The sequence below is a fragment of the Danio aesculapii genome, chromosome 20, assembly GCF_903798145.1.
Source record: "Danio aesculapii chromosome 20, fDanAes4.1, whole genome shotgun sequence".
Lineage (NCBI taxonomy): Eukaryota > Metazoa > Chordata > Actinopteri > Cypriniformes > Danionidae > Danio > Danio aesculapii.
This window is the reverse complement of record NC_079454.1, coordinates 9,574,755-9,587,150: the sequence shown is the minus strand read 5'-3', so window position 1 is coordinate 9,587,150 and position 12,396 is coordinate 9,574,755. Positions and strand designations below refer to the sequence as shown.

The 12,396-nt window shown below is 37.2% G+C and overlaps 1 protein-coding gene across 1 annotated transcript in view; it reads left to right on the top strand.

Annotated features, from left to right (window-relative positions):
- ches1 (checkpoint suppressor 1) overlaps positions 1 to 12,396 on the top strand; it is an 83,644-nt gene that overhangs the window by 43,940 nt on the left and 27,308 nt on the right. The window contains exon 2 of the mRNA XM_056480798.1: positions 4,619 to 5,163. Coding sequence (XP_056336773.1) covers positions 4,633 to 5,163 — 531 coding nt within the window. The 5' untranslated portion in view covers positions 4,619 to 4,632. The remainder of the gene's footprint in view (positions 1 to 4,618; positions 5,164 to 12,396) is intronic.

Here is a 12,396-nt window from a genome sequence, read left to right as displayed (position 1 = left end):
GACATGAGACAAAGCAAAGTAAGAAAACTTGTTTTTGAATCGTGATTATTCAATTTCTGTACCTAAAAACTGTTAAAGCTCTCAAATAGAGCTATTAAACTATTTTGGGCGACTATATTTCCATCGCAATATTTATCACAGAAAAAATAAAATATCACAACATCAGTTTTTTTTCAAATATCACGCAGCCCTAATAACCAAGTATTTTTTACAGTTACCTTTACATTAGTACATAATAGTAATGTGCAGTTACATTAAAGCACACATTGATGAAAGATCTTGATGCAGTATCAGATTATGAGAGCCACCTGTCAACATAAATCTGATTTGAGCTCCTGAAAGCTCCTGTAGTTTGTCCTAGTGTTGTGCGGCGTTGTCCACTGAGCCTCAACCGACGTCAGCGAGCCTCTGCTCCAGATCCAGCAGCTGAAGGATGATCATGTTGGTGATGATCTGCTGTATTGACTGACAGCTGTCAATCAGTCAGGTGTCAGAAGCGGCCCACAGGCATCACTGCTCTTTTCACAAGACCTGCGCTCTCGCATATGTGTCACTGACTGATCCGAAGACGCCGCTGGCACATCTGTGTGAGTTTGTGTGTGTGTGTGCGTGTGTGTTTCTGATGTGTGTATGTGTAATTTGTATTCCTTACATTGTGGGGACAAAGTACCTCCACAAGTGTAGCAATAACTACATTTTCAACCTTCTTGGAAGATTGTTTTTGATCTCAATGGGGAAAATGGCTTGGGATTAAGTATTTTGAAAATGTAAAAATTCATATTGTTTCCTGTAAGAATTAAGTTTAGGGTTTGGTGTTTTTTGGTGAATTTAGAGTTTGTACAGTATGTACAGTAAGTAAATTTTTACCCATAAAAATAGCTGTACAAGTTTGTGTGTGTTTTTCTGTGTGTGTGTGGGCATGTGTTGACATGGCTGTCAGAGAGAGCGTTTACAGTGACGGCTAAAGCTGCAGGCTTGGATTAGCGGTGTTAGCTAGCGTGATATAAATTCAGATTTAAATTACATACATCTTTCAGATTTTCACTACAGTCCAACCTCCTGCTTACCTCAGCTGCCCCAAAACTTTAGACACACACACACACACACACACACACACACACAATAATGCTGCAGTGAGTGAAACACATGGTCAGATTTTCCGTTGTAAAAAAGGTTGCATCATTGTCATAACGTCATTTTTGTTTGGAAAGCCTGTAGAAAAAGGCAGCTGTAGTTTTAACCCTGGTGCACTGTTCAAGTTTACTACTCTTTTGTTATGTTCAGGATGAAAACATCCACTGAATTAAACTTCTGTAAAACTGCATCAGATTAATATTTTCATAAATCTGTTAGTCAACCTCAGTCCTGATTAAAACTACTAAATTGGTTGGAAAATTACAGGATTTTAACTCTTTAATTGCCAAATTCATAAATGATGTCATTGATTTGGTGGAAAATACACAGTCTTCGTTTACTCCATGTTGTACTGAGAGCTGAGATGCATATTTTAATTTGCTCAGACATACCAAGGTAAGTTCACATAGGTCACACTCAAAGCGCTTAACACATCGTGGGGGATCTCCTCATACACCACCAGAGTGCAGCATCCTGGATGACGCGACTGCAGCCATTTTGCGCCAGACCACACACCAGCTGATTGGTGGAGAGGAGACAGAGTGATGAAGCCAATTATGATATGGGGATGATTAGGAGGCCGTGATGGACAGAGGCCAGTGGGCAGATTTGGCCAGGATGCCAGGGTTAAAGGACAACCTGGGATTTATAATGACCACAGAGAGTCAGGACCTTGGTTTAACGTCTCATCCGAAAGACGGCGCTCATTGAGCAGTATAGAGTCCCCGTCACTATAATGGGACATTAGGACCCACACAGACCACAGGTTGGGCACCCCCTGCTGGTCTCACTAACACCACTTCCAGCAGCAACCTAGCTTTCCCATGTGGTCTCCCATCCAGGTACTGACCGGGCGCAGCCCTGCTTTGCTTTAGTGGGCGACCATGTGAGAGTTGCAGAGAGCTAGATGCTGGCTTACTCACAGACACACATAAACACACTTTCATTTGCTGTTATGCTCCATATAAAATCCAGAAACTAAGCTTTTTTTTATCTAAAGGGTTAATGGTGCCAACTGATGATCAACAGTACAAATTACATATCTTATCTCTTTCCAAAAGGGAAAACCACCAGCAATCAAAAGTGCATGATTATGTGGTCTCATGGTTCAAAAAAATGTGGTATTAATGGAAGTCAATGGGGCAAAAACAGCCACCAACAGTAAATTAGGGAGAAAAAATGAAAATCGATCAAAAACAATGCATCAATGGCATCAGAAACATGTCCAAGGCTTTCATAAAAGGTTTTTAAAAAAAGCAGTCCACAGTTACTTTTTATCTTGAAAATATGTAATTCTGTGTGTGTTTTTCACCAAATCAGTGACATCATTTATGAATTGGGCAATTAAAGACTTAAAATCCTGTATTTTTCTAAGCAATTTAGTAGTTTTGATCACAACAAAAAGAAAAAAAATAATCTTATGCATTTTTACAGCAGTTTAATTCAGTGGATGTTTTCATCCCAAACAAAACAAAAGGGCAGTACATTTGCCCAGAGTGTATTGTTGAGTTTTTTTTTTTTCATTATTCAAAGCATTTTCTTTGAAATATGTGTCAAAATAAGATTTGTCACCAAAAATCGTTCTGCTAGCTGAAACACAAAGTTATGACCAAACTAAGACACATAATCACGCCAGAGTGGATGAAAACATCCCCAACAGCACATAAGGACAATTACAATTGGCAAGAGAAGTGTGTATGTGTGTGTTTGTGTATACACAAATTTTGTATCATTATTTACCAAAGTTGCAATTTTGTTTCTTATAATTACAACTTCACATTTAAATATACAGTTTCATATACAGTTAAAGAAGAATTATTAGCTCCCCTGAATTATTAGCCCCCCTTTTTATTTTATCCCCAATTTCTGTTTAACGTAGAGAATATTTTTTAACACATTTATAAACATAATAGTTTTAATAACTCATTTCTAATAACTGATTTATTTTATCTTTGCCATGATGATAGTAAATAATATTTGACTAGATATTTTTCAAGACACTTCTATACAGCTTAAAGTGACATTTAAAGGCTTAACTAGGTTAATTAGGTTAACTAGGCAGGTTAGGGTAATTAGGCAAGTTATTGTATAACGATGGTTTGTTATGTAGACTCGAAAAAAATAGCTTAAAGGGGCTAATAATTTTGACCTTAAAATTGTTTTTTTTTTTTTAACTGCTTTTATTCTAGCCAAAATAAAACAAAAAAGATTTTTCTGGAAGAAAAAATATTATCAGACATACTGTGAAAATTTCTTTGCTCTGTTAAACATCATTTGGTAAATAAAGAAAAATAAAATCAAATTGAGGCTAATAATTCTCACTTCAACTGTACACAATAACTTCATAATTGCATATTTCCTTCTCGTATGCACTTTATTACTACAGTAGAAGTTCAAATGCACAATTGCAACCTTATTTCCTTTTTTCATCAATTTATTTTATTTTTATTAGTTTATTTTATTAAAAATTTGTTTATTTTTAAATAAACTTTGTTGTTGTTGTTGTTATTATTTCCTAAATACCACTTTTTGTTTTTGCAAAGAAGTGTTTTGATCATTTTATTAACAATTAAGTGCACATAAAAAAATTAAGCTTTATTTGGTTTATAATTCTTCACCAATTCAACATGTTTAGCTTGTGTTCATCTGAATTAGCTTTTACACCCTGGACTGTTCCTTAATTTACATGAATGCACTGTGAGTCTGGAAATTAGAAGTGTTAAAAAATATGGAAGTGGTTTGCAGTTCTCATGCTGAATTTACAGTCTCGTTTCTCTGTGAAAGTTCACGATCTGCTGATCAAATCTAAAAAGGATGATCAACAAATGAAAGCTCCTCTAAACTGTAGTGTTGTGGACTAAATTGAATTATTATTATTATTATAAAGCATATTATTTTCAGTCTAGGGTGTCAAGGTGGCGCAGAGGGTAGCACGATCACCTCACAGCGAGAAGGTCGCTGGTTCGAGCCCTGGCCATGTCAGTTGGCATTTCTGTGTGGAGTTTGCATGTTCTCCCCATCTCTTTATTTTAATTTTATTTGAATCTTTTTTTTTAGCGACACGGTGGCGCAGTAGGTAGTGCTGTCTGCTCACAGCAAGAAGGTCGCTGGTTTGAGCCTCGGCTGGGTCAGTTGGCGTTTCTGTGTGGAGTTTGCATGTTCTCCCTGCTTTCGCTTGGGTTTCCTTTAGGTGCTCCGGTTTCCCCCAGAGTCCATAGGCATGCACTGTAGGTGAATTGGGTAGGCTAAATTGGCTGTTGTGTATGTGTGTGAATTCAAGAGTGTATGTGTGTTTCCCAGTGTTGGGTTGCGGCTGGAAGGGCATCCGCTGCATAAAACATGCTGGATAAGTTGGCAGTTCATTTTGTTGTGGCAACCCCAGATTAATAAAGGGACTAAGGTGAAAAGAAAATGAACGAATGACAAAAGTGTTGTCCCATAAAAACCTGCAGTCACAATAATTCTGTCATCTCTTTGTTTGCAGGAGCCGGGGGCCGCATGGGTCCGGTGGTCATGCCTCCAGGTAAGAAGGCCGAGGGTCCCAGCAGTGGCAGTGTGGCGCGGGGTCTCAGTCCACTCTACCAGGATACTGATGCAGCTGATCTTTCGCTGGCGCTGTCGGCCTCTCTCAGCCGGGCCGAGGATGAGGAGCTCACCAGCCTCAGCTGGCTGCACGAGAGCACCGACCTGCTGACCAGCCTTGGCCAGTCTGGCCTACGCAGCGTCAGCCCGGTCCAGGATGCCAACGGAACCCACGAGCTCTCGCCCTCGTCCTCCCCGGAGCCCAGCGAGCCGCCCTTCCACCTGTCCACAGGGCCCAGCCGCAAACCACCCTACTCCTTTAGCTGCCTCATATTCATGGCCATTGAGGACGCCCCGTCGAAAAGACTGCCTGTTAAGGACATCTACGGCTGGATACTGGAGCACTTCCCCTATTTCGCCAGTGCCCCGACTGGCTGGAAGAACTCAGTGAGACACAACCTGTCTCTCAATAAATGTTTCAAGAAGGTGGATAAGGATCGCAGTCAGGTGAGGATGCTCTGGGGTTTAGACTTGTATGGCGTTTAGTCCCTTAAATTGTGACCTTGTCTTTTTGTCTTGAAGCTGTATTGCTGTAAGATGTAAATTTCACGTTTCACATTTACAAAAAGGTCGTTTTAATTCAAATTTATCAATGTCACATGATTGGATACATCTCATATTTTTCACTTGCACATGTAGATGATGTAAGAGGTGTAATTCAGCCCAGGTGGATTGGAAATGCATGCTTCAGCCTACATTTTTGCAAATGGTAAAATATGTTTGTGCGGGTATTAGGGTTGGGACGATAATCAATGGCATCATCCATGGCCGATAGACATCACCATGCTGAGTTGGCATCACGATCCTCCGCCCTGCCCCCGTCGCAGCAGCAGCAACCCGCTCGTGAAAAATACACACTTAGGCCCCGTTTACACTAATACATCTTAGTTTTTAAAAAAACAATCCACATCAACACTGGCGTTTCATCTAGCATTTCTGAAAAGATCTCTATCTACACTATACTGCTGAAAACGCAGATCATGTGACCACACACACTCTCTGGCATGCGCTGCAGCATATGCGCACATCTCCAGAGAGCAGTGCTTGTCGGACAGTTTATTAAGGATGTACCGCTGGATTGCGTCTCACTATAGTTGCTAAATGTGATATTTATTTAATCTCTATCTAACGACTCTTCGGTCTTTTGAATCTATCAGATGACATGTCACAGCATCAGTACACTGCTTCAATCTTTCGCTTTCACACTTGTACTTAGTAATTTTAGTGAAAACCTCAGATACTGTTGGTTGGTTCCTGTTGGTTGTGCACCTTTTTTACCAACCAAGTTTGTCGACGCCATTATAACGACACGGATCACTCTGCCTATTCATGCCAGATTCCCACAGAAAGAGTGATTGACCGGTGGGAATTTCTGTGTAACTTATCTTTATTTATTTGTGCTTTGGTTATGGGTAAAACAAAGACCATGCGGGTCAGGTAGTTAGAGCGGTAGGCTACAAATAATTAATTCGTTATGAATTAATTAGTTATTCATTAGTAACTAATTCACCGCCGCCTACGACGACGATGCCATCGTCCATTGCGATGGTTCACATTAGACATCGTACAATGCCAAATTAGTCGACATCGCCCACCCCTACCAGGTATGTTTCACTGCAAGTTTCAGATGACAAATCGGATTAGACTGTTAGCATCTTGCTGAAAAAAATCTAAAAAAGATTTTTGATAATTTAATGTAACTATAGAAGAGTCAAGCTTTAAATGGGGAAATTAAAATGTATATATTTTTAATTGTTATTTGAGCAAGATGCTAATGGTCTAATCCGATTCAATGAGTTATGCTAAGCTAAGCTAAATGTACTCCCGACTGACCCGAAGTGCAGCTGAATGGATTCAAAAATGGTAAAACTCAACTCTTTAACACTTGCAAAACAAGTCTATTTACAAAAACGTGAAGTGTTCCTTTAAATCAAAGTCCACGTTGATTATATTATATTTAGCTTGTTTTAAGATTGTTGCCGGAATGTGCACTATTGATATTTGAACCTAACCAGGATTATAATCAAAAGTTTAGATGTGAAAAAATAATCATAAACTCATACATAAGCACCATTTGCTCTTGCAGAGTTTTCGCATTGTATTGTGTGTGTTTGGACCTGTCTGAGCCTTCATGCTGTCATTTGGTGCCTAACAACGACCAGTAGAGTTTTGCTTGTATATGTTTCCCCATAGCAACCGAGCTGTAGTTGACATGAAAAGCATGCAGTTTCTGTAGCAACAGCAAAACTGATTGGCTGCGTTGCTATGTGTGTGTGTGTGTGTGTGTGCGTGTGTGTGTGTGTGTATAAGATTTCAGAGAAGTGGTATGAAACCGGATGATCTGTTATAGTGGGTGAAGTTCAGGTTACTTGACCAGCTGTATCACATTTCACCGAGTACAGAAAAATCAAAGTAATTCTCTGACAGAAAACCAAATAGATCCTCTGACATTGGTTCATATAATCCAGAGTGAGAATTAAATTTGCATGAACGGTACAGCTTAAAATTAGAGAATAAATTGTGAACTCTAAAAATTCTATTAAAAATATGATATTATAATATTACATATTATATTTATATACAATCTTTACATACAATATTAGCCCCCCCCCCCCCCCCCCCTTTGATTTTTTTCTCTTTTTTTTTTCTTTTTTAAATATTTCCCAAATGATGTTTAACAGAGCAAGGAAATTTTCACAGTATGTCTGATAATATTTTTTCTTCTGGAGAAAGTCTCATTTGTTTTATTTTGGCTAGAAAAAAATCAGTTTTTAATTTTTTAAAACCCATTTCTAAAGTCAAAATTATTAGCCTCTTTAAGCTAATTTTTGCCATTGTCTGCAGAACAAACCATCGTTATACAATAACTTGCCTAATTACCCTCACCTGCCTAGTTAACCTAATAAATCTAGTTAAGCCTTTAAATGTCACTTTAAGCTGTATAGAAGTGTCTTAAAAAAATATCTAGTCAAATATTATTTACTGTCATCATGGCTAAGATAAAATAAATCAGTTATTAGAAATGAGTTATTAAAACTATTATGTTTCGAAATGTGTTGAGAAAATCTTCTCTCCGTTAAACAGAAATTGGGGAAAAAATAAACAGGGGGGATAATAATTCAGGGTGGCTAATATTTCTGACTTCAACTGTATGGATATTGATTATATAATAATTGTTGGATATATGTGTGTGTATGTATAATTTGTCTATTGTATACCACATGTAAAGGACTTTCCTTATTACATAATCGGAAATGTTGTCACTCATGTTTCTCACTTTACTTAGAATTTAATGGCAAATATTTGATTAATGTATAATATTAATATTATTATAATTATATTAATAAAATTATTATAATATAATATAATATAACATATTAATACAATATAAAACACTTTTCAAAAACTAATGAGTACACATGCAACATTATTTAGCAGAATTATTAGCCCCCCTTTGAATTGTTTTATCTTTTTTAAATATTTCCCCAAATGATGATTATTTGTTTTATTCCGGCTAGAATAAAATCAGTTTTAAATTTTTTAAAATCCATTTTAAGGTCAATTTTTAGCCCCTTTAAGCAATATATTTTTTCGATAGTCTACAGAACAAACCATCGCCTAGTTAACCTAATTAACCTAGTTAAGCCTTTAAATGTCACTTTAAGCTGTATTGAAGTGTCTTGAAAAATATTTAGTCAAATATTATTTACTGTCATCATGGCAAAGATAAAAGAAATCAGTTATTAGAGATGAGTTATTAAGACTATTATGTTTAGAAATGTGTTGAAAAAATCTTCTCTCCGTTAAACAGAAATTGGGGATAAAATAAACGGAAGGGGTGCTTATAATTCTGACTTCAACTGTGTGTATGTATATGTGTATATGTGTGTAAGCAATTAAAGGGGTGGTCCACTACGATATCATATTTTAAACTTTAGTTTATGAGTAATGTAGCGGTGTGAACATAAACAACATCTCTAAATGTAATACGCTAATAAGGAAGACATTGGCTTTTACAGAGTTAGCTTAGCATAGCCTACAGCTAGTGCTTAATTTGTGACTTGCAAGGTCCCGGAACAGATCGGGGGGATATGGGTAGGGGGCGGTGGAATGCAGGGTGTTGGATGGCAGAGGGGTGTCGCAGACGGAAGTGAAGAGCGGAGGCGGTTGTCGCAGACGGAAGTGAAGAGGGTTGAGGAGTCGCGGGAGAAAGTGAACATGAACCGCGGATGGGGGAGGAGGGCGTTTGAGGAGGGGGATCAGTAAAATGAGGTGCAGATTTCAAAGGTGGCAGTTCCAGATCTGGCGTGTTCCTGCACAAATTAAGCCCTGCCTACAGCGAACAAAGTTTGGGGACTACAAAACAATACTTCCAGGTTAATAATGTCATAAATATTTCAGGTTACGAACATCCTGCACACCGAAGGGCCATGGCCAGAAGTGCTGTACTGTTATAGCAGAGAAATCTAAAATGCCATCCAAACGCTGCTATTTCTACAGAACTAGTTCTGTTTACACCAAGAGAGAAGTGCTTACAATTGAATTTTAATTATGTTCCAGAGAATTATAAAAAAGATATAGCTAGCATTTGACAAATGAGAACTTCCAGAATCTCTCCCAGTTTAGTGCTGGATTCGACTAAAACAGGTTGTGAGCCACAAACTCTAAGTATTTTTATTTGTTAAGATTTATCTATTACATGCACAGTGTCTAGCATTAACGGTATGTTGTAGCAAGGATGTAAACAACAGGAAATGCTGTTTAGCACTGTTAACAATTTAGCTACAAAGTCATATTCATCAGTATTTATCAGGATGTATTGACACAATGACAAAGCACGTGCTAGTAGAGGCATGACGCTTCCTGGTGACGTGGAGCCGATCTGTGGATCACAGCACATTATGTTAGCTGACTAATCAGAGCCTCTTGAGGGCGGGCTTTCGGAGGAACTAGGAAAATTACAGTCGTTTTCATGTTACCTGAGTAGCTGTATATAATTAAAATAAGATAAATGAAAAAATAATGTGATTTTCTACAAAGGAAGCATGAGCACACATTGCTTTGCACCCCCTAAACACAACCAAGCCTTAAAAATACACTCTGGACCATCTCTTTAAAAGTTTGAGTTGGGTTAAAAATAAACTTTGCTTTTAAAAGTATAATATTTCATTATTTTCCACACTTTCTTTTGCCCCTGAAGATGACTTCTAATGTCAGTCATAGTTGCTTTAGCCAAAAGCGAATTGAGTTTTATGTGGCTGACACACATAAAACTGACACTTTAAATTAAGTCTGTTTTATTTTTTCTTCTGCACCTTTAAGTCGTCTTTATGTAAATGTTATTATTACTAACCCAAAGGGTTTCCATCAGAGGACTTTTTGTCCACTTGGAGGACTTTTTGTTAATGTTCCCAATCAGCTCGGTTGCTTAGCTGGTGCATTGCCCTCCAAAAACTTATGGAAACACTTGAAAACTCATTTCCATCCATTTTTTTATTATTTGAGCCAGTTACATGAGCCATAAATACCATGTGGTTAATCTATCCAAAGCTGCAAAATGACAACACAAAAAGACTTCACACAACAACCTTCAAGAAAAAGAACTCTCCAAAAAAAAAATAAATAAATAAATAAACGGTAAATAATAACCGTAAATTAACAGTTTTCCATGTTTTGTGATTCATGTTTTTATTTTATTTTAATTTTTGCCTGTTTATTTATGCTTTTGAATTGCTTTGAGATCTTCATCATTCCTCCAACCACTTTTAACCTTGAAAAGTTCAAAAAAAGCTACTTTTATTGTCTGTGATATGTTGTCTGGGTTGGTGTGTTTGGGATGTTATATCTTGTAATAAACTACCAATACATTTTTCTGTTTTTTAAGATTTATTTCTCTATATATTGTTTCCTATACATTATATTATTTCAAACGACTAAAATGTCAATAAAAGTCACTTCATTAAATTGTAGAGTTGAATTTTTAACATCAAAAGTCAACAGAGCAGAGATTAACATCCCATAATGCAATTCACAACAGTAAATTAACAGAAAACACTTGTGAGAAACTGGTATTTGCAGATATTTTTACTGTGTACCCTAGCTTGTATTGCTATAACAGTATCAGAGACTTTGTAATAGGAGCACTTGATGTAAGTACTTTTTTTTTTTTTTTTTTTACCATGGATCATTTGATCCCTCCCTCATTGGAAATTGTTTTGGTTAAAAGCATCTGTTAAATGACTAAAGGTAACATTTTTTTAAAAATAGAAGAAATTAGTTTTTTCTAAACCGTTTTGATCGCCAGAACACACCTTTTGAAGAGGAGCAGAGGATTGTTGACTTGGGCGTAAAGGGCCACTACTGATAAATAAATTAATTCAAATATAATGCATGTAACTAAAGTTGTAGTGATGATCACATAATAAAACACTTGTGTGGTGCAACATTACTGTTTGATGGAACATAGTTGGCACAGCATTGTCTTTGGATTTTCAGAAAGATTGAAATGAGATATCAAATTGTGTCTTATTTAAATGATACATTTTGACGTGTCTGGAGTTTTGGTAAAAGTAAAGTTCATACACATAATGTAGGGGTGAGAATGAAGGCAATGCTTCGGAAAACATCTTGTTGTGGCCACGTCAGAACATCTTGTTGTCTTCAGAGCATCTCAGTCATTTGGTTTCTGATTGCCTCTAGTTGTTTACCTGCTGTATGTGTGAATTTGTAAACAAACTCAGCATGCACAGGACGTCAACATTACGTCCGATTGATGTTGTATCCCAACGTTGTGGGGACGCATTTTGTTTGCAAATGAAAATCGGGTTGGTGTCAGGCCAATGTCAATGTCCAACCTAAAATTAACCAAATATCAACGTCTAATGATGTTACAGCTTGACATTGTGTGGACGTTACCACTATGACATCTATCAGATGTTGGATTTTGGTTGCCAAACTTGACAAATTAATGTCAGTATTTGACGTCAATATAACATTGATTTTAAGATGTTGGCTCGACGTTGGATTTTGGTCACTTTCCAACACAACCTAAAATCAACAAAATTTCAACATCATTTGACGTCGTTATTGGACATCACAATAACTTGTCCTTAGACGCTGGATAGACATAAAATTTTGTCCACTTGACGTCACGACCTAAATATAACCATATATTAACGTCTTATGACATTGCATGCCTGCTGGGAACAGTAGCCATTTTTCCATCAAATTATGTGAATTAGATTTATGTGCAAAACTGAAATATCGCTTAAAACATTTGTGAATGAAGCTTCGTTTCCATCCAACGAGTCAAAGAGAACAAAATGGTCAGTTTTTGATGAACTGCCACAAAATATATAAATAAGAAGACATGAAGACATAAACAAGAAGACTTTTCTTATGTATTAAATCAGTGGTCCTCAACCTTTTTATTGTAGGGTTTTGGTGTTCTGTGTTTGTCAGAGATAATTAGTCAACCAAAATGTGTATATTCCATACAAGCTGAAGCTGATCGGTCAGTTCTTGTCACGTGACTCGTAGTTCGCTCACTCTCGTTACGTCGCTTCCGCGTTCAAGCTGCATACCTCCACTGGAAATAACAAACTTGTGCGAACTCTAGAAAAGACGCGATATGCGAACGGCCCTAAAAGGCCGCCTTCATTTGCAATCTCCAGCAGGTGA